The 22,995-nt window shown below is 34.7% G+C and overlaps 1 protein-coding gene across 1 annotated transcript in view; it reads right to left on the bottom strand.

Annotated features, from left to right (window-relative positions):
• Window positions 1-22,995, bottom strand: part of LOC113237266 — a 322,888-nt gene that overhangs the window by 31,324 nt on the left and 268,569 nt on the right. Inside the window, exon 3 of the mRNA XM_026473656.1 lies at window positions 14,602-14,692. Coding sequence (XP_026329441.1) covers window positions 14,602-14,692 — 91 coding nt within the window. The remainder of the gene's footprint in view (window positions 1-14,601; window positions 14,693-22,995) is intronic.

Consider the following 22,995-nt stretch of genomic DNA (forward strand, 5'->3'; position numbering starts at 1 on the left):
TTGTGAATTCAACTCAACAAAAGTAATCACAAAGCCCTAGTCAATTATTTTACGGCCAAAATGAATTTTACGAAATGTAAATTAAATTAAATACTGTATTTTACACAGGCATCACGCCTAAAATGTCCAGTATTACCTTCTTTAAGTGGTAACGGCGAATCAATGTTTGACCAAATAGCTGCTACGCGAAATGCGTTTCTGTAGAGTCTAGAAGCTACGCGTGTAGACGTCATGACACGTAGAACAAATTATTAGGTGACTTCTTTCTTTTTTCTTTTTTTTTCCTTCATCTTCTTGTACCCGTATAGCCGTCGTCTACCATGTTGGTAGGAATGTAGGTAGGTAAATCGTTCTTCACTCTATAAATCTAAAGTGTAATACTTCACAAAAAGTCTCGAGTTTTTGAATAATAACAAAAGTACATCTTTTCAATAACGTATACTCCGTATATTTTCAAAATGTGTATTTGTTTTAATAATACGAAGAAAACACCTACATTCGCACGCGGTTCACCCATACTAGCCAGAGCCGCCACGCTTCCCCTCTGTTCGCTTAAATCCTGCTTCGGCCATTGTTGGACGTGGAGGTTGTGTCATATACGGAGGGCATAGAGTACCTAACATCAAATAGCGCCAGAAGCTCTATGCTCTCTTAAATGGTTTAACTGGGATGATTTAAAATTAGCAGACTTGGGCCCCACGTAATTTAGAACGTCATTGACGGATCCGAACTATTTTCTACGCGGTAGCGACAGTGACTTTCAGCGAGTGATTACATTTGCGGCAATAACTTGAATTAAAGCGAACTCCATTAATCAGCGCCTGCGGAGCACGTCATTAGCTTTGTTCGGTCACGAGTCACGCGCCAGGGGTCCTATTCGGCGTTGCTTCCAGAAGTAGTTGAAATACTTTTTGTGCGTTAATACGTTCATGTACGAAGTAATTTTTATCCTACACTATCTGTACATGTTATAATAAAAACCTCGTTTGTTAACTAGATTTTTACAGTGTAGAACAAATTTTTGTTTTCATGTGATGACGTGCAAATAAATAAAAGCTTTACATCTGACCTTAAATAACAGAACAAACTTTATTTTCTATTTATTTTAATTTTAACTATGTATTAGTATTTTTTTGTTTAAAATAAGTAAGTACATAGCTAATATATTATTTCAACATTTTTATTTTTACCACTGTTCTATATAAGAACTGCATTTTCAGCTGTAAAAGCCTCCTCCAGTTTCTTTCATACGTCCGAAACATCGAGTTAAATAAAATATATTATTGTTTATATTAGTGACAATCATATAGTACATTCACATTGAATTTTAAATTATAATATTATGACATTGATGATTGATTGAATGAAATCTGATTTCAACTGTTAATCAAAGTTTGATCACATCGTTACCTTTTTTACGAATGGAAGTAATTTAATATTGTAATTTTTAAGTTATTGATTGTCACGAATTTTGACCACCATAATATCCAATTATTATTGTGAAATTACTTCACCGGCTGGACTCGGACGAACGTCTTCCAGCAAACCGTGTCAGGCGCTATGCCAACTAATCCACGGAACGAGCCAGCGGACCGTTCCAATTTTTCTGTGTAAATTTGTTTCACAAATTCGGCAAATTTGACATGATTTTTACATGTTTGATAGCCTTGCGTTGCAAATGCAAATAGTTTTATTTAAAATGAAATAACGTTGTATACATTTCTTTATCGTTTAAATTTTCTTTACCGGGCTGTGGTCACTTGCACCACAGTCATTCGCAATGCGTATACTAATTGTAAAGTAAATTATTGTTATTCAAGTTCAAGTCTATTATTACTTGAAAAGCGAAAATAGGTAACGTTTTACATTTGCGCAACTGAAACATCTCACTCTTGTGGATCAATCCCACAAGAGTGAGTTTAGTAATTTAGTAAAAACGGTAACGTTTGGACAAGTTTAAGAATAAAAGTGCACAATGGCTCGAATTATATGTCGGAGAGTGTAAAACTACGTTAACAGTTACTCACACATCTTACCCTACCTATACGTTTAATCTCTATAAACACAGAAGCCTTAAATAACAGCTTACAAATAACATAACCGAATGCCGGGCAAACACAATTAGTGCTCGGTGTAAATTTGACATGCGCGGACAGCGGGGTGTGGGGTACGATAGGATGCACCCCTGGCCGTGACCAAAGGCGTAGTGATGCATCTCGATAGACTGCTGTTATCGATAAGAATACGTAGTTATTGTGCATGAATAATCACATATTTCATTGAGATGTAATTTTGAGGTCCAGGTATTTTGCAGACTTAAATATTTTGCAGGCATCAGCACCGCATGGGCTATACCTAGATTTGAAGAGCTTAAATTCAATATGATAATATTGATAAAAAAGAAGGCGTGATACAACTTTAATGACGTAATAAAGATATACACAAAAGTCAAGCGCCTTAACATTTTAAACAACAATGTCCTAGTTTGGTGGATTGCTTAAAATATATAACAAGGCGTTTATGGGATTCGACGTTACGAGACTATTGTTAACTAAGTTAAGTTCTTTACATTATATAAATTTAAAAAAATGTGAAGGATCTTTAAATATCATTTATACAGGCTGTAACAAATCGTGACTGGTTAAAATTTAATTCAATCTCATAAACATTTACACAGCGTAAATAATTAACTGCATTTGGATTCAAACGAAGATGTTATTCATGACGATGACTCTGCAGAGTCTTGGTAAACCTAAAAGGTACTAAAACGTGCATTAATTACAAGAGAAAAATCGATAAATCGATTTCCCATCCCTCGCCCGATGCCCTCGGTAACTGCGCCCTTGCACTTCGGAAGGGTGAAGCTGAATTATTGTTTAGAGGGGTGCAGGGCGGCTTTTAAACCGGGAAACCCCAGCCATTGCGCATAGCCGATTTCCCGCTTTCCGCCATTTTAATGTCCTAACACCGGTTTTTGTGTGCGTGAGGCGCAAGTGATAAGAAAACAAGAAATAAACATCGCTTAATTAACGACAGCCCGTGATTTTATTCATAATGATAAAATAAATAGTTAACAGTTGCCACAGCTGAGCACCTTCACATTTCTTGTGTAGTTTTTCAATCACACCTAGTATCAATTATGCCATTGAAATGTGTTGTTTTCTTCTATATCTATATTTATTTTTATAATCTACATTTTCAAGGATTGGATAAATTAGCAACGCTCGGTTAAATAGTTTAAGCGCGTCCCATCTTATAACAAAAGATATTTTATTTAAAAAATAGCGCTACAATTGATAACATCCAAACCTAACCTAAGTGTTAAGTAAAATTATAGTTGCAAGAGAAGTAATAATAAAATAGTTTCAAGATAGAATAAAGACGCACGTAACAAATCAGTATAAGTATCTTTTCCAATAACAATAAAATCAGTAAAACCAACTACTTGGTCATTTCTGCCATCATCACCATGATACATTGATGCCAATAGGCTTTATATCTTTTGTATTATAAATTTTAGTAGCTATTCATTAATTGATTGTCACTTGTTACGAGTTTACCATTTTATTGGTGTTGAGCGTAAGATCATTAAGAGAGTTGTGAAATATTGATGAAGTTATGCCCTGATTCTCTAGCTACAAAAAATAAAGACCTTGAAAAGAATTAATGATTCATATTTGAAAATAGAATGACTTCAATCGTCTTTTGATTTCGATTAAATGTTTTGGTATATGTGGCTTATACATAATATGATCGTTGTTATCATAATTCAACCTCTTTTAAGATTCCTCCATGAGTATAGTCTTATAAAACATTTGTCTTTAAAATTCGCTAACATCTCTCAACTCAACACACATTATAACAATTTTTTGAACACGCCAATCCATGCACGGTTTGTCTGTGTGAGTGATTGTTAGTGGTTTTATTACAGTTCCGAGTATTTCTCGTATTGTTACCAGGTAGGGCTTTAAGTAGTAAATATTAGGGTCTATATAGGTACCGTTCGTTACAATTCTAATGCATTTAATTTTAAATTTTGACAAAAATGAAATATTTACTTGAAATTTTGAATCAAACTATTATATCAGTTTTTTCGGACATAAATTGTGTGTAAGTATGTCCATTCGTGCCAAATGGTACCTACTCTGCAAATACCCGTGTACAAACGGTCCTATTTTCTCCTAAAGCACTAATTGATATGATCGAGCTCTATTGCTTTAACAAGGTTGCAAGAGTGCGTCCGCATTGCCACTATACTTATTTCTGCCGCCAAGCAGTAACATGAGCACTACTGCGTTCCAGTTTTGAACTTGGGGCTGTTTTTAGGATACTAAGTGACGGGTAGAACAAGTCGTGCGTCTGGTGGTAAGTGACACTCCTGTCCATAATAGCTGCAGTGCCACTCAGGGATTTAAGTCACAAAGATCTGAGGGGCACTGTCAGTGCGCCCGTCACCCTGAGACTAGAGTTACCTGTAATGTTCATATGCCAGTGTGGACCTACGGTATCCAGCTCTGGGGCTGTGTCGCTAAAAGATACATATAATACAATGGTTCCAAAATAAATTACTGAGGACAGTTGTGGGTGCTCCTTGTTATATACGAAACGAGAAACTGCACCGCGATTTGGATGTAGAGCCCGTACATAAAGTGATAAAAAAGTACGCTGAAGCTCATGAACATAGACTTCATCATCACGTGAACATAGAGGCTATACAGCTACTAGACAAATATAGTGCCTGAGTAAAACTGTCGAAGAAAGTTTAGTTACAGTGAATAAAATAAATGTGCCAGTGTTAATAAGACTATGAACACAAGAACGAAGTGTCTTCCCCTTAACTAATATTGAGAGATATTTTGTCAATGGACAATTTCTTTACATAAGTTACTTTTATATTGCGAAATTATAAAGTTTTCTTTTGCATTATAGGAAAAATAAGGAAAATGTGTTTGTAATTTCACCTTCCAAACCTGAACGCATTAATGCTCGCATTACAGCTTGGCGGCAGAAGTAGGTAAGGTGGTAGTACTTCTCTAGACGAACTCTTTCTCAATGAGCTCTATTGCAGCAGCAATAACTTTTATAAAAAGTCTTCTTCCTCATCTATCACCCACAACCTTATCATCGCAGAACAGCCGTCGCGTTGTTCTAAATTGCGAGGAATTTTATAGAAGCAACTTTTACAAAATAATAACGTAAATTTTCATACATTGTAGTTTCGTTAATTAAATTTGAACTACACAGGTTGTCCACGTAGGTATATCTAAATCATAAAACTATCGCCTGTCAGTCAGGGTGTCATTTAGGGATTATTACAAGGAGCGGCGGCAGCGGGGAGATCTTATTCGCCATTAGACGTACTTAGGGAGGCTCCCTGAAGCTCCTTTTGAGGGTGTTTATAATACAACGCAAAGGATATATTAGTATGTTTCTTTGAATGAAAGTAAATAAGCCTGACTTAGATATTTAAAGACCTCATTAACCAAAATAATTTTTGTATGATTTATTTATTGTAAATATATTTACACGGTATCACGGTTAAGAAAGTAATACACCGTGAAACTAAACTAATTAAGAAATAACAATAAGAAAGGTAAAAGAAATATATTATAATAATACACTCGATTTCCTAGTATCCATTATATCATACAATCTCAGCATTCAGAACACACAGCCTCCCATCGCCACGCGAGTAGATCACACTCCGGTGCCGATCCCAAGAGTAGTGATGCAACGGACATCTGCTTCTACTTCCGTAATTGCGGAAGTTCCGGACGCTTTTTTAAATCTATTCCCGTCCCGAACTTTTATCGGAAGTTTATAATGTTCGTGATGAATCAGGCGCTTGCGCGTATTGCTTAGCGGTGGGGTGCATGGGTCTTAGCAGTTTTGTGTTAATTGTATAATTATGAAACCAAACACAAGCCCTGTTTGGAACTATTTCGTTGAGATCTTTATTAGTAGTACACTTCAGGTTCCGCTTCCATTTCTGCTAAGATTTACTCTTTTGACATCTGTTTCTGTTTCCATTATGACAATCCCGTTGCATTACTAGCTAGGAGTTCGTAGGGCATTATGAGGGCTTCGAGCAGCGACGAGTTCCTAGGCGATACTGTACGCGCCGTGAGAACATAGCACTGTGAGAACCATGTTAGTGACTTTTGGACAAGTAACTTACAAGTTGCCTCACAAGTTCCGGACAGTCCTACTAGCCGCGCAAGACCTAAGTTTGATATCAAGTGATGGACGAACAAGTCATTGTAGTGCCAATCAGAGCTTTAAATCGCAAATACCTGAGGGGCACTACCACTGAGACACAAGTCCCATATGTCTGTGGTTTTTCACCAGCATCCTTATCCTTCAAAACCGGAAGGCAGTAATGCTTACATTACTGCTTACCGGCAGATATAAGAATAGTGGCTACAGAAGATTACAGAAGTAGCAATACAAATAGGAAACGCAAAGTGTTGCCATATTATTATGTGCTCAATACACTTGGTTGTGTAGAATTAAATACCAAGGTTGATCATATGCACATTATTGTAAATTCATGTAAAAGCTTTCGTACGAAAATCAATCACCTTATGTCGCATGAAAGACCTTACTAAAAAACCTTTCGCCAATTCAAAAATTTATTCTCGGCCATAAAACTCGCTTATGAAATTTAAAACACCGTATCCTCATTCTCTATTCATTGCGTCAAAGACGTCAATTGCCATTACCTCAAGAACGTCTCTTACCTAATCTTCTTATTTTGACCATTCGGAACCAAAGTGGGGAGTAACACATAACACAGTAAGCGCTCTTAACAAGGCCCTCTAATTACGCAAAAATATCCCTTCAAACGGGGCGTAATCCCTCAAAGAACGACCGGTTATGACAAAACCAGTTAAATTTGACCTTCCATTCTTTGCACCGGGACACTAACCACAGTTTCCACAGATGATTTGGATTAGAAATATAATAGTGAGAACAATGAAAGTTTAAACTAATGGTAATAATACCAATTTACGAAAGCGAGCGTGTAGGAAATTGCACGTGCACTGATGCGTGTTGATGAGGCAAAAGATGTCAGGATTGTAGCTAGTGGAAAGCTGCGGCCTCTGTCTATCCCGATGTATGTTAATAATGAATCGTAATAGATGAAAATTGCCATCGAGATCATCACAATGTCATGGACAGTAGAAAAAGATTACGTACATGCCGTAATACAATTACGAATAGGTTTCCGAACTATGCCTAAAGGACATTAACGGTTTGTAGTTTTTAATTTATTGCGTACTTTCAAAAGCATTAAACATAATTTCAATTTACACTCTTAAACGTACTATAACGTAACATAATATATATAATGTATAATATCTAATATAATCTATAATAAATAACACATAATCTATAATAACAACAAATTCGTTGTGATATCTATCACTATATCTATCTATCGAAACTGCCACTGTTTGAGATGAATTGGATTATTTGACATTACGAGTGGCGTCTCTATTCTGCAAGGCAGAAAACCAGGGTCGCGAGCAACCGAGTCAATTATGCTGAGCCAGCGCATTTTCACTGCCATGACTTACAGACAGAGAACTTTGCTAATTATAATTACTGTGTTTTGTTTAACATTGTATGTTGTTGTTTTGATCATGGAAGTGAAAAAAAGAATCTATCTACCATAACAAAGTATCGTAGAATAGGAAAATTTAAACTTCTGAAAGCATACCATATTAACACAAAGATGGAATACTTAGCAAAAAATGCTTCGATCCGGCTGGATTCGAACCAACGTCTTCCAAGCAAACCGTGCCAGACGCTTTGCTAACTACGCCACGGAACGAATTAGCGGACTTTACGAATTTTTCTATGTGCTTGTTGCAGGTTTTTCGATTTAACGACTTTTTTGCCGTAGCACCATTTGTGAGAAATTATTTCTTCACTCAGTCAGGTACCTTTACAGCTACCAGCAGCTGATAAGAGATGTCGCTTTAATAATTGTAATTTTTAAGTTTATTTAAGGTCAGAATGTTCTACCACCATGATATTTAATTTATTTTTGTGATACTCAATTATAACAAACTAGTAGAGTAATTTCACAAAAATAAATAAATAAATAAATAAATAAATAAATAAAAAGACATTTATTTATACACAAAACACATAAACAAACATAACCGAACAATTAAAACAAAAACAAATGAACCATAATGTGGACAAAAAGGATGAAGACTCAGCATTGCTGATTTCAGGCTTCACCTTAAAGCTATTCGTTTGCTGCATCAGACCGGCAAGCGGATTGTATACTAAACACCAAGCAATTAACAGAGTATGTCTGTGTTGCACTATATGTAAATGTATAAAAATTAAAAAATATATTTACTATGTATTTTTGTGTGTATTTATTTAGTGTTGCTAACGAATTTAACCACCGACCAATTGCTACTTGATTTCTGCACACACAGGAGCCATTGTTTACACATTTTTTTGAAAGAATATAGCGTTTTGGCATTTTTTAACGGAGGTGGCAGGTCATGCAGGTGGTAAAACATTGCGACATTCGATAAATTAAAAAAAAAAGCATAACATAATTCACAACAGACGATACGCTTTGCATTGACAAAATGTAGAAAATTTTAAATGTGTGCAAATTTTAAAGCTCGTGGGACCAACTAGAATCAATTTGTTTTGGCCTTATGATTTAAACTAGTAATTTTCTGTGCCAAAATATTAGAGTCGCTATTACATAATTAATGCCCGCAATCAAAGACTACTCAGGGCTCAAGACATACTAGCTAAAAAGCAGTGCTTTCATAAATTAATTCCTCTATCAGCGAGGGCCGGCGTAATCCAAAAATGATCGGGTGTCCCCTTCGATAAACGTCGTTTAATGTCGCTTAATGGACGACAAATTGGTCGCCAGTTTGGGCAGTCGTCAGTTTGTTGACGGCATAATGATGGGTGGAAAAAGGAAATGTTTTGTTGGAAATCCTTCTGCCTTTTATTATTTTAGACCATAATACAAATACTGAAGATTGCGCATAACTGACATAGGTATAAATAATATTATATATGTCTCTAATTTGAACACATGACAGGTTTTTTTAAATAATAAGTCGTGCGCCTGGTGGTAAGTGACAAGTCTATTCATGACAGTTGCAGTGCCACTCAGAGTTTTAAATCGCAAAGCTCCGAGGGGCATTGCGACTACGCCTGTCACCCTGAGACATAGTCCACAAGTCCCATGTGCCTGTAATTTCACCAGCACCCTTACCCTTCAAAACCGGAATGCAGTAATGCTCATATTACTGCTGAAAAGAAAAGCTTGTGGTAGAAAAAGATAAGATGGCAGTACTTCCCTGGACTAACTTTTCACAAGGAGCTTTTCTACTGTTACTATAAGAAATATAGCTGTGTTAATCGATCAGACAATAAAAAATGTCTCACTATCAAATTCATTTCATAAGGTTCATAATCGACTCATCCGTAGAACAAAGATCTATGTGCAAGACTACTTGTTCTCAGGACAGTACATTTCGTTCGTTCTTCTTCGCTGTGGATGTCAGATCGACTGTTGTTTGATTTTATATTTCCGAAACGAAATAAGTATATAAATTCTCCAAACACCTTTACATAGGTCTTAGTTTGAATAACGAAATTGTTCTCGTAATCTACCTATTCTCTTTTCTCTACAATGGATTCTGTTCTTCGGATGAGTGGAGATGTGCTAACAAATCCATAACAGGCTGTCGGAGTATTTGGCAGAAAATTGGAATAATTATAAAAATGTTACAAAGATTTTCCACATTGTCAGTTTTCATAAAACATTCCAAGAAAAATTACTCAACAGCATAGAACGATATACCTATGGATATTTCTTAACGTCAAATTTTCAAGAACATAATAAAAACTCCTCGAAAAATTTCTGACAACATAAAAAGTCGTAGATATTAAAAATGGGGTTCTCTTAACAATGGATACCTTTTAGAATGTTAAGGAAATGGAAAAATCAGAATTCGTCATTCAAATTCACAGATAAGTGACGTAAAGATTTCCCTTTCGGGGGATGTGCGGGGGGAGGGACAATAGCCGACAGTCCCTGGAAATGTGATACCAACTTACATCTACAATTTCATAAATTACTTTCTCCAGTAAAATGTCGTATATCATTTGATACATCGACTTTGTCAACTGCAAGAATAAGTCGGTGATCCGTGTACCTTAAACGTACCTGCTGAATATTTTATTGTTGTTTTTCGTCGCGTTTTCGATGTGTAAATAGGGTGTTTACATTCTATTACTTGCAAGTCCGGTGCCTTTACCATGAAGATGAGTTTTCTTGTTGAGTTAACGTCTTTAGGTATTCTAAGGTTCTGGTAGTACAGTGGATTCTACCTATGTATCTTTCGAAATTGCTTTCCAAGCTACGTTATTTAACAATACGTTTCAATTAATATGATGGTTTTGGTCGGTATCAAAAAGTAAAGTTTTTTAAAGACAAGAAAAACAAAGCATACACATGGTTTGCTCCATCTAAGGGAAAAGTTTCAACAAAAATTGCCATATATTTCGATAACCAATTTCGTTAACAAATTCTGCGAAAATTTTGTGAGTCATCATTATGTTGTGTTTAGAAACCCATAGTAAAGGTGAAACAAACATTTCATAGCTTTAAACCCTAGGTACTTAGTTTTCTAGACGACGTGCCTTAAAACTTTAAACAAGTCCTCAGGTACCCTAACTTTGACCGAAACAGAGGGAGCGTACAAAGCTAGCCATTTAATGAAATATTTTGAATATTTGTTATTCGATTCCTATCCTACGAACCACCAGCTAAAAAAGACATGTGCAAGTCAATTCGTGTGCAAGAATTGTGGTGTCTTTTAAAAATGGTATGTGTAAATTGTTCTCAAAGTAAAGTACTTGGTGAATTTTTAATTTGGCGGCTCACAGAATATTTGGGGAGCAATTTGCGACTTAATATTGTATAAGGCGGACGGAAATTTCTTTTTAAACATTTTTATGAGCCAGAACCGAGTTTTCGGATAAAAAACTTGTGCAGGATGCTGTGACGACGTTTTAATTGTTTTCCTTACACCGCCATCGTTAGAATATTTAAAAACATTATATTGTAAAATCACTACTAAATATTCAACAAAAACTTTACATTAAAGGTTCCGGATAGTGTTTGAATTATGAACCGAAGAACCGTCATGAAAGTGATTTTTTTTATATTTTTAAGGTTGTTTCGGTTTGACATTTGAAATTTTAATAACAGTAGAGCTCTTTGTGAAAGAGTTCGTTCAGGCTTCGCTTCAGCGCGGACGAGAGCTGGTGAATTTACAGGCACATGGGACTTCAAAAGGTTATGTCTCAGATCTTTGTAATTTAAAGCTCTAAATGGCACAGCAACTGTTAAAAACAGGCGTGTCGCTTACCACCAGGCGCACGACGTGTTCGTACAATCAGTTGGTATCATAAAAAAAGTACAAGTAGTACAAGTACAAGTGTACATTGATAATAAGCAACTCCTAGAGTTTCTTACTCATGCTTCTCAGGGGAACGTACAGTCAAGAGCTCGTCAAGCTTGACAATTAAGACTTACATCCAACTCTGTGCCGCTAACGATAAGAACGATCCAAAGTACAAAGTGTCAAGCTTGACGTGCTCTTGACTGTACCTTACAAACAAGAATTGTTTCAACAATGTGACGATTTTAAGGTAACATTTAATATGATTGATTTTAAAGTAGAGATGGGAAAAACTGTTATTTTTTTAAACGTTTAAATGTTATGCTTTTTGAAAAAAGCGTCCTTTTTTAAAACGCTTTTTCCCTTACACGCTTTTTAGTTTGAAGCTAAAAAAAACGAAAACGTTTAAGCGCATAGATTTTTATGCTAAAAAAAACTTGCAACGTTGTGTTGATAGCGACACGCAAGAGTAGACCACTAAAGGTTTTAAGTTATGTAAGTTATTTTGTAAAAAAACGAGTTATATTTTTATTTATGACATAACATTATTATATTAAACGATGAAAAACATAAGTTGTATAACTTTAGTAGTTGTTAACCGTTGGAATGGAAAAAACTGTTTATTTTTTTAACGTTAAACGTACGTTTAAAAAGCGTGCTTGTAAAAGCGCTTTTCACATACGCTTTTTAGTTTGACGCTTAAAAAGTCGTAAACGTTACTAAAGAAAAACGTTTAAGCGCATACATAGACTTTATGTTTAAAAAATCTCGCAACGTTATGTTGAATTAATTTGTTTAGGTAACATAGTTGGCGCTACTTGAAACTTAGGCACGTTGTAAAAAATGAAATTGTTGAATACTTATTGAACTGACCAGTGACCAACGCTTACGCTTAAAATGAAAAGCGTGCTTATGCGCTTATTTTAAAAAGCAGATTTTTTTTAAAGCGCTTTTCGTTTAAACACCCACATTTAATTTCAAGTGTAATTTGTTTACCTTTGACATAATAGTTATTTGTTATGCAAGGCTGCAAAGTGCAAGCGAAGTCTAAGATTGAAAAAATAGATTCCTGAGTGTAGCGAGAGTTTCAAGACACGAGACGTAAAACAACTTTGCCGCCGAGCGAAACACACAACTTTTCACCTCACTACAGCGAGGAAAATGGTAGATGAAAGAAAAAACAGTTTAGTTCTTCGGCGAATTAAAATAATTAAACAATATTAGTTAATGTTGTCTATTTAATGTCAACAATAACAAGAATGAAATGTACCAACGAATTTGTATTATACATAAATAATGTACGACAAATCGCGTAGTTGAACGTGTCATTGTAATTTTTTCATTAAAAGAAAAAGTTAGGTGCACCACAGTCGATCTTCAAGTTCGAATTTCAAAAACCTTTTCTAGATTTCTAATGAGAAGGAAAGCCTTTCCGAGCTAGTGAGGTGAAAAAAACTTATTACAGAAAACTTCATAAGTACACAACTGCCATACTGCACTCTTTGTATACTAACGTAATCGACATTTTTAGCGAAATTGAGTAATTAACACATTATCTGGAATCAGCGAAACGGGATATATAATATAATAACCCCCCGTAAGCGGTTTTTTATATCTTATTCAGTTTCAGTTTTATTGTTATGCAAACTCAGTGTAATTGGAATTTTTTAATAAAAAAAAAACTTCATGTCTCGAAAATTACCAAAACGCAAATGCATTATTTTTGACAAGGAGGGCGGCATATGGCTTCAGATATTTGATGCATCACTATCACGTTACCGGAACACTGGACAAAGTTTTATATAAAGTGAGTTAAATGAGTTGTCATGGTACGTCTGTTTTTGTAATGTAACGTTTAATAACAATACAATGTGGTTGTCACTTCATTGTGATGAAAATACTATATTTTCATCACACTTGATCGTAAATAGTACATGATTGCACGGTCGCTAACTTGACTACAATGCCCCAAATAAAACCTCCGGGCCTTTTTTATTTCCGCTACAGCCATTGTCGGTAAGGAGATTTTTTAATAAATTTGTAGCACGACATATTTCCTTATATAGGTCAGGTTCAAGTTCAAGCAAGGAAGTTATTTAAGTTCAAAATTAAAGATTAGCTTAAAATGTTATCTAAACAGAAACTGCATTTCCACATACTACATAAATAGGTACTTATTATTAAGAATTTCTTACAATTGATTTTAATTATTTTCTGTATAAAAATTTAGCTTATGTTCTTTTACAATCCATCATGACTGTATCCGTGTTTAGTTTTTACAACTTTTAGTTCGAATTGTATTGACCATGGAAAAATTAAAAAAAAAAACAAAAACGCGCCATTTGCAAATCCATAATTGTTGCGTTGTGAGCCATATTTATATTGTATTTATTTCCTCACAAATGTGATGAAAAACATTGTAAGTATCACGGACGGTAGAAAAAAAATACAAAACTCGGATTATTACAGCCCTCAGCTTTTGGCTTCAGACTTCTAATAGCCTTCGTGAATAATTTCCTATTTACCATCATCATAATACACAATGTACTATTATTTAAATCTATGTAAGTCTTTAAAATATATCTCTGTGTGCGTATAAGCACTAAACATTATTGAAGTCCAGCTAGCAAGCAAACGAAGTATTCTTGGTATCCACTCAAATGGAGCAATTTTCGAACGGAATTTCTCGGTTGTTCCTCAAATGATATGCATGAAATTTGAAATGTTTATACAGTCCTAAAAATCCGAAAATACAATTCCATATTTAAAAAGAATTAAGAACACGGCGTATTTTACATGTGTCGACGACACGTGCGTTTACGCGCCGTAAACGCGCGTCATCTGCTAGTACACGCGCCGCAGACGCGCTGTAGCCGTACGTAAGTATCGCGCATTTTGATAACAGATAGTTTTAATTTTAGTTTTGTTTGTTTACTTCAGTAAATTAATGAAATTAAGCAGCCACATGAAATTGTAAGCTCCAAGGGAGTATATAAGCTTTTTGCTTGCCACGCGATGTTTGCTCGCGTTTTGAGCCAAAATTTGAAGTTACTCAATTTTAACTTACGAAAGTGAACTACAAAACGAAGTAATATATTTGTTTATTTAATAAAGAAAGGAAAATAAAGGGACTAACCTCCAGGGCTGAGGAGAGCGAGGCCTTCTCCTGCTTCAAAGTTTCGACACGGCTTTTATACTGCAGCAGAGACCGCACCGTCTCCTCCATTCTGCAACAATGAATGCAACACATTATTTCATAACATTTAATAACCAACATCAACAAGCATCAATTATACGTTCCAATCGTCAGTGGGCTAATCGACGGAGGTCTCCTCTAACGAAGGTTTAGGCCATAGGCCGTCATGGTCGCTAATTAGTATTGCAGACTATTTTACAGCCAGTTACTTAAATTGTATAATGTAATAATTAGTTTTGACGGTATTTGTTACCAAAACACTCACGGGGGTCCGACTATGTTCTATACTCTTGGAACTTGCCAGTTACACGTCAAAAAATTATGAAATAATAAAATTATATATTTAGATACAACTTTCATGTATAAAAAAATTCAATTATTATTATTTTTGTAAATGAAAATATCCAAATATAACATAATTAAGTGACATTTAAAGTAATATTGTAGAAAAAATGTGGGTTGCAATACTTTTGCTTCAAATAAGATACTCTCGACTTGACGAATTTTCAAAAATCGAACCATTTAGTCAAGGTCACAGTCAAAGATAAGAGACTTTATTATTGTATTTTAAAATTGCGTATGACGCAATCATATAGTAGTGTATTATATATTATGTGACTGTTACATAATGAAAGGCATTAAAATACGATAAGAGTGTTTTAATGCCTAATTAATTATATACAGTAACATACACTGCTTTATCTACACACATATTATAAGCTCTCTGCGATGTGTTCAGGCTTCGCATGTCACGACTGGCGAAATGGCGGCAAATAAAAACTTTTCTCACGCATGACACACAACCGTAGTTTTTATTTTTAATTCATAGACAAACTAGAATCGGCCCCAACTATCAATCGTTCGATATCAAGTAATGTGTGAAATTGTCAAAATTGTTTGCTATTGACATTTCATTTCGAATAAAACTTCATCTCGACTGATATTAAAATTGAGGTTAAGTCAAATTGTTTTGTTTTTCAGAGATGTTCGAAATTTGAATGTAGTAATAGCACCGAATTCGATGTTATTATTGAGGCAATTATAATATTTTCACAGATAAAAAATTTGTTCTAACAAAACAGTTTACCTTTATGCTGGTCATAATTTGCGGTTTTTGAACACATTATAGAGAATTTATGATATGTGTGTAGAAAATTTTTTTTAAATCGTTATTTCAGCCTCTATTATAATCAACGACACCTAAGCCGAAGAAAGATATCAAGCGTCGTTCATCATAAGTTTGTCTTCAGCTTGAGCACCTCGGCGTAACTTGATGTAACTTAAGCCATCACTTAACCTCAGTCTGCCGAGTTGCAAAGTCTGCGCGTGCCGCGAATGTTGAATGTGGTTTCACTTACTTCACTATTTAGTTGCATTACTACAGATTATACCTACGTATTTGGATTGTGGTTGGGAGGATAGATTTTACTTAGTTTCAAAGAAGAAAGAAATTCGAATAGGAAATTAAATGTGTAAACGAATTGAATTATTAGGGAATAATGAATAGTGAAAATTTTACTCTAACTCTCCTCGCTAAATGACGAACATTTTCGTCGTAACCAATAAATATAATCTCAACCAGTTTTGAAAAGAGAACATTTTCCACTAATAGTCGTATGTTATGTGTACCTTTTTATAATTACAGAGATGCAACTCACTTAAAGAAGGTAATTGACGTGAATTAAACCTCAAAATGTGATGTGGTAAGTTGTAAAAACTTGCCTGATGCTAGTTAGTTGAAATTTGTCGGGAGAGGGATAAGTCGGGACGTCACACATCCAACATATATTTGGAAAATTCTGTTGAAGAGCAAAGAAATCATGAAATAGAAGCAGAACATTAATCTGTGTTTTGTATGGCATTCTACAGGATTCTGCATTATTAGCTCCAAGGATCAAGTGAAGCAAGCTTCGCTTTCGGCGCAAAACAATGAATCTTTATTTTTAATAAAGAAAATCCTCAGAAGTCTTTACCAAAATTTCACAATATCCATCATAACCTTAAACACCACCAAAGAAGCAATTCATCACCAAAGAAAAAAACATAAGACGTTCGTTGAAACAAAGGAGTCTTCCAAAACGCACTTCATTACGCGGATGGAGCAAGCTCTATAAAGCATAATCTCTATTTGCATACAGTACGCTAGACAGAAATAGACTATACAATCATGTAAAAGATAGAAAGAGAGAAAAGACAGACAGTGTCTCTCGGCACTTCATTAGTCGCCTGTGACCGTAAAATGACGTTCGAAGTACGAAACATTTTTTGTTTTCTAAGCATTCGCGCCATTATTTCGATTATTTAAATTCTTTTATTCATTTATTTGGACAGACAAAGGTTCTAACTACACAGCCTGTTCACATATCGGTATTGTTCTTATTTTGGTCTATCATTTTGAGCGAATGAAGTTCTAAGTAAGTTGAACATATCATTAAGCCTGTAACAAATATTAAAAAAAGGTTACGTGTGTCGATACATCTCATTTGCAGTAATTGTAAACTAATAGATAACTAAAACTAAAACTAAAAGAAATAATAGAATAAATTTTAAAGACTAATTTTCTCTAGGTATTAAGTACGTGGAAAGACAAAGAGAACTCCATAATCCAACTTAGAAAACAAAGCGCTGTGGAGCGAATAATTTCACCCTCTTTTAATTATTAAAACGCCGAGATTATGGTATTATGAACGTAATGGCATACCTTGATTATCCAAAAAGGGAGTTATTTAGAGAAATATTTTATCGCAAAGGCGTGCAAAGATAAATTATCTAAATAACCATATAAATTTATTCTAGGTCAAACTTAAAAATTCAACACGGACAACATGCCGCCTACAGCAAGGAAACCTATCCACCATTTGTCACTTTTAAACTCTATTAAATATAATTAACTAGCTTCTATATAAAATGCTGGTTTTTTCAATCTTTATTTTTGAAGATTTTTTTTTTATCAATAATTTCGATTTTTTTGTCAAAAAGTTCTTTGTATCAATAACACACATTTTCTTATTTTTGCGTAGGTTGTGAAATTTTTAAACTAAATAAACGGCTTTCAATGAGCCTAATTTGAAAAAAAAAGAATGTCCACGGAGCGGTTAACGGATCTTCGGAACTCAAATTAATATGTCTTCCATGGGTCGGCGGGAATGAAATTCGATTCCCTCGGCTCTTTTGATTGATAAGGGTTCCATCACCTGGTCTCTTGTGTGTAGACACGGCCTTAAGTGCTGAAGTACTTTTATTAACTGTACGACTTCGAAAACTATTTTTAAGTAGATAATCCATTAAGAAACAAAGATAAATTTACCATGTCACGAGCGTGTAACATTTAGGATGTAGCTTAAAAAAAACAACACACCTTAAAAGTTTGTAGTTCCACATCTACTTTGCCAAGTTTTATTGAAATCGGTTAACGGATAGTGGTTCACCCACCAACCGGATCCATCCCCTAATTTGCCACCCTTAGAGGTGGAATATTTTCTTCAACTTTTTGAATGGGCTTAGTACTGAGGTATCCTCTTTCCAATAAAAAAGCATCATCGAAATCGATTACAAATGTTGGAGTAATTGCGTAACACACATACAAAAAAGCAGTCGAATTGAGAACCTTCTTTTTTTAAAGTCGGTTAAAAATACAAAACATCTCATTAGGCTAAGACATTAATTTTATTAACAAACTGAATTACATAACTAAATTCAAACGATTCACGCACACAAATAAAATATTAATGCAATAATTTAATAATAATTATGTTTTTGCATGAAATAATAAATTTTATTAATAGATACATTAAATATAATTAAGTATCATAAAATAATGAGTTTAAAAAATAGAACGCATAACGTCAAAATATCCGTCAACGTTGTCGAACGGATTTTGTATTCAAAAGGTGTCTTTATCATTTCGGATATAGGCAATGGCCAGTTCATATTTTAACTTTAGACAGTAACCTTGCACAGTTTTTTTGCAATCTCGTTGAGGTACTGTCAATTTGTCTTTGTTTTACAGTAAGTATGTAATCTCATCAAATACTCAGTAAAGAAATAAAATATTCGTTCGTTTTATTTTATTTGGATGTTTCAAAGAAAATTCAGATTAACATTTCACTGTCATGCCAAGTCAACCGGTGAAATTCCACTCACTCTGATTAACTCTGTTTGACTTAACGAAAGTAATTTGGATCAAGATTAAAATCAAATTCATCAACGAAACGAAACAGGGATCAAATCATTGCAAGGATTTCTCTTTAATTATTTTATACAATATCCGTAAAATCATTAAATCCTTTCAAATTCAAATACGGATTTGGAATAAAACATTCCTTTATGAAAAGAAGGAACGAATGGAATCCAAAAAAGCTATGAATGAATGAAACTTTTTCAATAATTCTGAATAGAGACGTTCGCACTTTTTTACTTTTTTCGATATCTGCGAGATTCCATTTTTGATTAGAATGTAAAATCTTCAAATTAGACATGAATGAATTTAATATTTTAAATTTAAATTTTTAAATAAGTATCTTCATATTTCTATTAACAGGATTCCATTTAAAAACCTATGAAAATGTGATTCAAGATTTTTTAAACAGTCAAGGTCTTTGACAATAGATATGTGCATGTGTCTTTCAAATAAATTATACACAAACATTTGATGATAAATGTTACTTAAAAACAGGTCTTTTAATGTATATTTCTTTCGGCCTTGGAATAAGCTTAGAAGCTTTATTAAAAAAAAAAATTAGAAACCGGGTCAGCAATAAACAACAAATTAACGCTTACCTGCTAATTTTCACGTATATTTGGGAGCAAATGGGGATTTTCCGCGAATTTCCCACGTGGAAAATGAAGGAAACAAATCTCCTATTACTAGGGGTCGATCACCCGAACTTTGGGCTTATTACGGTATAATTTAATGTTTTGTTTTTTCCTACGGACTTTTTTTACGGGGTATGTTTTTACGGCGCCCAGTCACGGCAGAGTATCGACCGATAGGGCTGCTTTCTAGTTTAATGCATAGCCAAATTGAAATAACATAGGCTAGACTAGAATCCGCTATGTACAATCTCTTAAAAAAAACTAATCAATTAATCCACTTCACTAAACCGTTATTCAGCACTATTTTCAGCGCGTTCCATTTCTTAGAAACCAAATATCGTTGTTGGTAGAAAAGCTCCGTAGTGTAGGGTTTGGTTAATGGCATGTTATTTCTCTAAATACAGGTGTTCTTTAACAGTTAGCAACTGGAAATGGAGGGTTAAAACCACTATGATAAATTTGCTCTAATAGCAGTGAAAATTCTATGGTTCTTCTATTTATGCAATTCAAAAACGACAATCTATAAAGGGCGATATTAATGCTACAACGCAGAGCAGTAAAAATGAAATATTTTTTACGTTTGCATGGGACGGGCGTAGTATACCCCCCAGACTACGCCTGCTGGATCCCCTACGACCCCCTGTCGCGACAAATTACCGCGTCGCATTGAACCTTTGACCAGATGAACGGTCGTAAATCTTATCTATTAAAACCTGCGTCCATACATTAACTTGGTTTAAATCATAAGTGAAAATGAAAATGCGACTTGCGTGAAGTTCTCTTTAGAACTTAGTAGACTTCACTAATGCAAAAAAGGAACAATATTATGATAAGAAATTTTGAACATGATACACTATTACTTCGCTCACGCAGTATATTTCGCTCGAAAACTATAGTATACAAAATAGGACCTTTTGTATCTATGTAGGCTTTAATATCTAAGTGTTTTTTCAAACAAACCTACGTTTCGGGCCTACGTCTCAGCTGACTGCAATGGTATTTTTTATGATATCAAGTGACGGGACGAACAAGTCGAGCGCCTCGCCCGTCCATAGCAGTTGCAGTGTCACTTAGAGCTTCAAATAGCAAAGATCTGAGGGACATTGACAAATCCCAAGTGTCTATAATTTCATCAGTACCTTCAAAACCGGAATGCAGTAATGCTTACATTAGTCTTTGGCGGCAGAAATAGGTAAGATGACAATACTTCCCTGGACGATATCTTTACTATTTCTGACCATGGTAAAGATATCAATCTGAAAAAACAAACATAAAAGACGATCGAAAAAATAGTTTCATTTTCTATAAGTAACAATCGCGAAAACCTTGATTGATTTAATTCATTCACCAATCATCTCTAAATGAGTCAACCGTGACCATGGGACCTGTAAAGGGCCCGAAACGTCGGTTTGTTTGAAAAAACAAATATACGCGATTTTTAATCCGGAAAAATAGTTTCATTTCCTATGTGTAACAATCGTGAAAACCTAAGAACTTGATATCTCTAAATTAATTAAATAAAAGAGTGTCATCAGGTGTGACACCTTCGGAGAAACAGTGGCTTAACTTACATTTGTAAAATTTACAGAAAATGTATTTTAATACGCATTATGCCCTCTATAGAAAAATTAAGGAATGAATAATGCGGCTCTGTATAAATTGCATTTCAAAAATGGATTGGGATCACATTTTTTTGCAGTTAAGTCTGAGTTTTACCGGAGGTACAATATGTTGTAGGTATGTCTGAGTTTTTTAACTGCTCGCTATCGTTTTGTACCATTCGAACCCGCCAGTAAGCTATGACTAAATCCAGGATTCCATATCCCCACCGCACCTGCATCAAAGCCAGCTCACAGCCTTAATTCGCAAATGATTAGCTTTATATAACGTGTTAGGGTTGGAAAATGTTTAATCTTAATTGTCAAATGATTTAGAAATGCGATCGGTCTGCCATTTTGGTGATAAAAGTTTTTTAATATTTATTTGAATTTTTATTGAATGTTTTGATTTTTTACTGTCATGATATTCACGTGTTTTTCGTGAAAATACGAGTTTGTTATTACACAAAGGTCGAACAAACCAAAGAAAAATTCTTAAACCAGCGTTTGTTTGCCAAACCGGGGCTGCCGCCTTTACCAACTAAGCCTACAGATTTAGTTTTTTAACGTAATAAATAAGTATATGTATTTACCTGACCTTCAAGGAACTAATATATATAGAGAGGATAATACCTCCCTCTGAAATTACGGAATTATTGTATACTATTTTGTGATGTTTTTGATGTGTAATGAGTGAATTTTATTATGGTAGAGTGCGAAACTTTTGTAATTGTAATTAAAAATAGAACTATATTGTTCTGAAATTTTGGCTTTATTTTGAACAATTCTGAGATTTCAGAAATTTAAGTAAATATATTAACAGTATAATAATTTAACAATAATAATAATAATATCTAGTTTTAAACAAATTAATGTGTTAATCTGTTTTGAATGTCGACTGTTGTGTTCGTCTAATAAATTGAAAATTAAAATTAAAATTAAAATTAAAAATTATGCACCTTGTATAAGTTGGAATTGGGTATACTGTTGCATACGTCATAGTCTGTTTGCCTAAGTTTTGTTGTGTCACTGTACAACTAGGCTCTTTATAGATCCTATGGTCACGGCTGACTGAGATGGTACAGTCATCCACCAGTTAAACATGACCTAGGGTGGCTTACATTAACAAATGTAAGCCACCCTAGGTTGGTTATGTTATAACATATTATGTAATTACAAATTATTCGTGCAACTCAACTAATTTACCTAATACACAACTGTGAATCATTAACGTGGAACGTAACAACCTATTCGACTTGGTCGTCTTACCAAAATGTGCCGGATGTTCATAAAACCACCTCATAGGCTTATAAATTTTTTGCTAATAAAATGGAACGTAATATTTCACCGAACCTCAAATGTCTATAAACACCTTCGCGGTACATGATTCTTTATACCTGCGAAATAGGGATGTAGTAGGCAATGTTACTTTATGTAACTAGTACTAGATGTTATTTTATGTAACTCGTATTAGGTACTAGATCTGATCATATTGCTCGTCGACAACCAGACAACCTTGACAAACTGGTTGTGGTGGGTAAGGTGGAGGGAAGGAGACTCCGCGATTGTAGCTCGACCACCTAGCGGATGGAGTGACCAAGTGGCCGTCCTCACTGGCCTCCCTACGACAACTACCCTGAGAAAGGTCGAATATAGAACCAGACGGAAGAAAATCGTCCATAAAGTCTTGAAAACCTTTCAGGGACACGACCTTTAGCAATGAAGAAAACGACTAAGAAGAAGTACTATATACTAGTATTATTTTGTGATATGTAACGACAGGGCGAACGTGTTATGCGCTTGGTGGTAAACGACGCGCCCATAACAATTGCAGTACCATTTAAAAGCTTTAATCGCAAAGTTCCGAAGGGCATTGCCACTGTGCCTGCATGACTGCATAGCAGTAGAAATTGGTATGGTG

Source organism: Hyposmocoma kahamanoa, unplaced genomic scaffold (assembly GCF_003589595.1).
Source record: "Hyposmocoma kahamanoa isolate Upper Pololo Valley unplaced genomic scaffold, ASM358959v1 93, whole genome shotgun sequence".
Lineage (NCBI taxonomy): Eukaryota > Metazoa > Arthropoda > Insecta > Lepidoptera > Cosmopterigidae > Hyposmocoma > Hyposmocoma kahamanoa.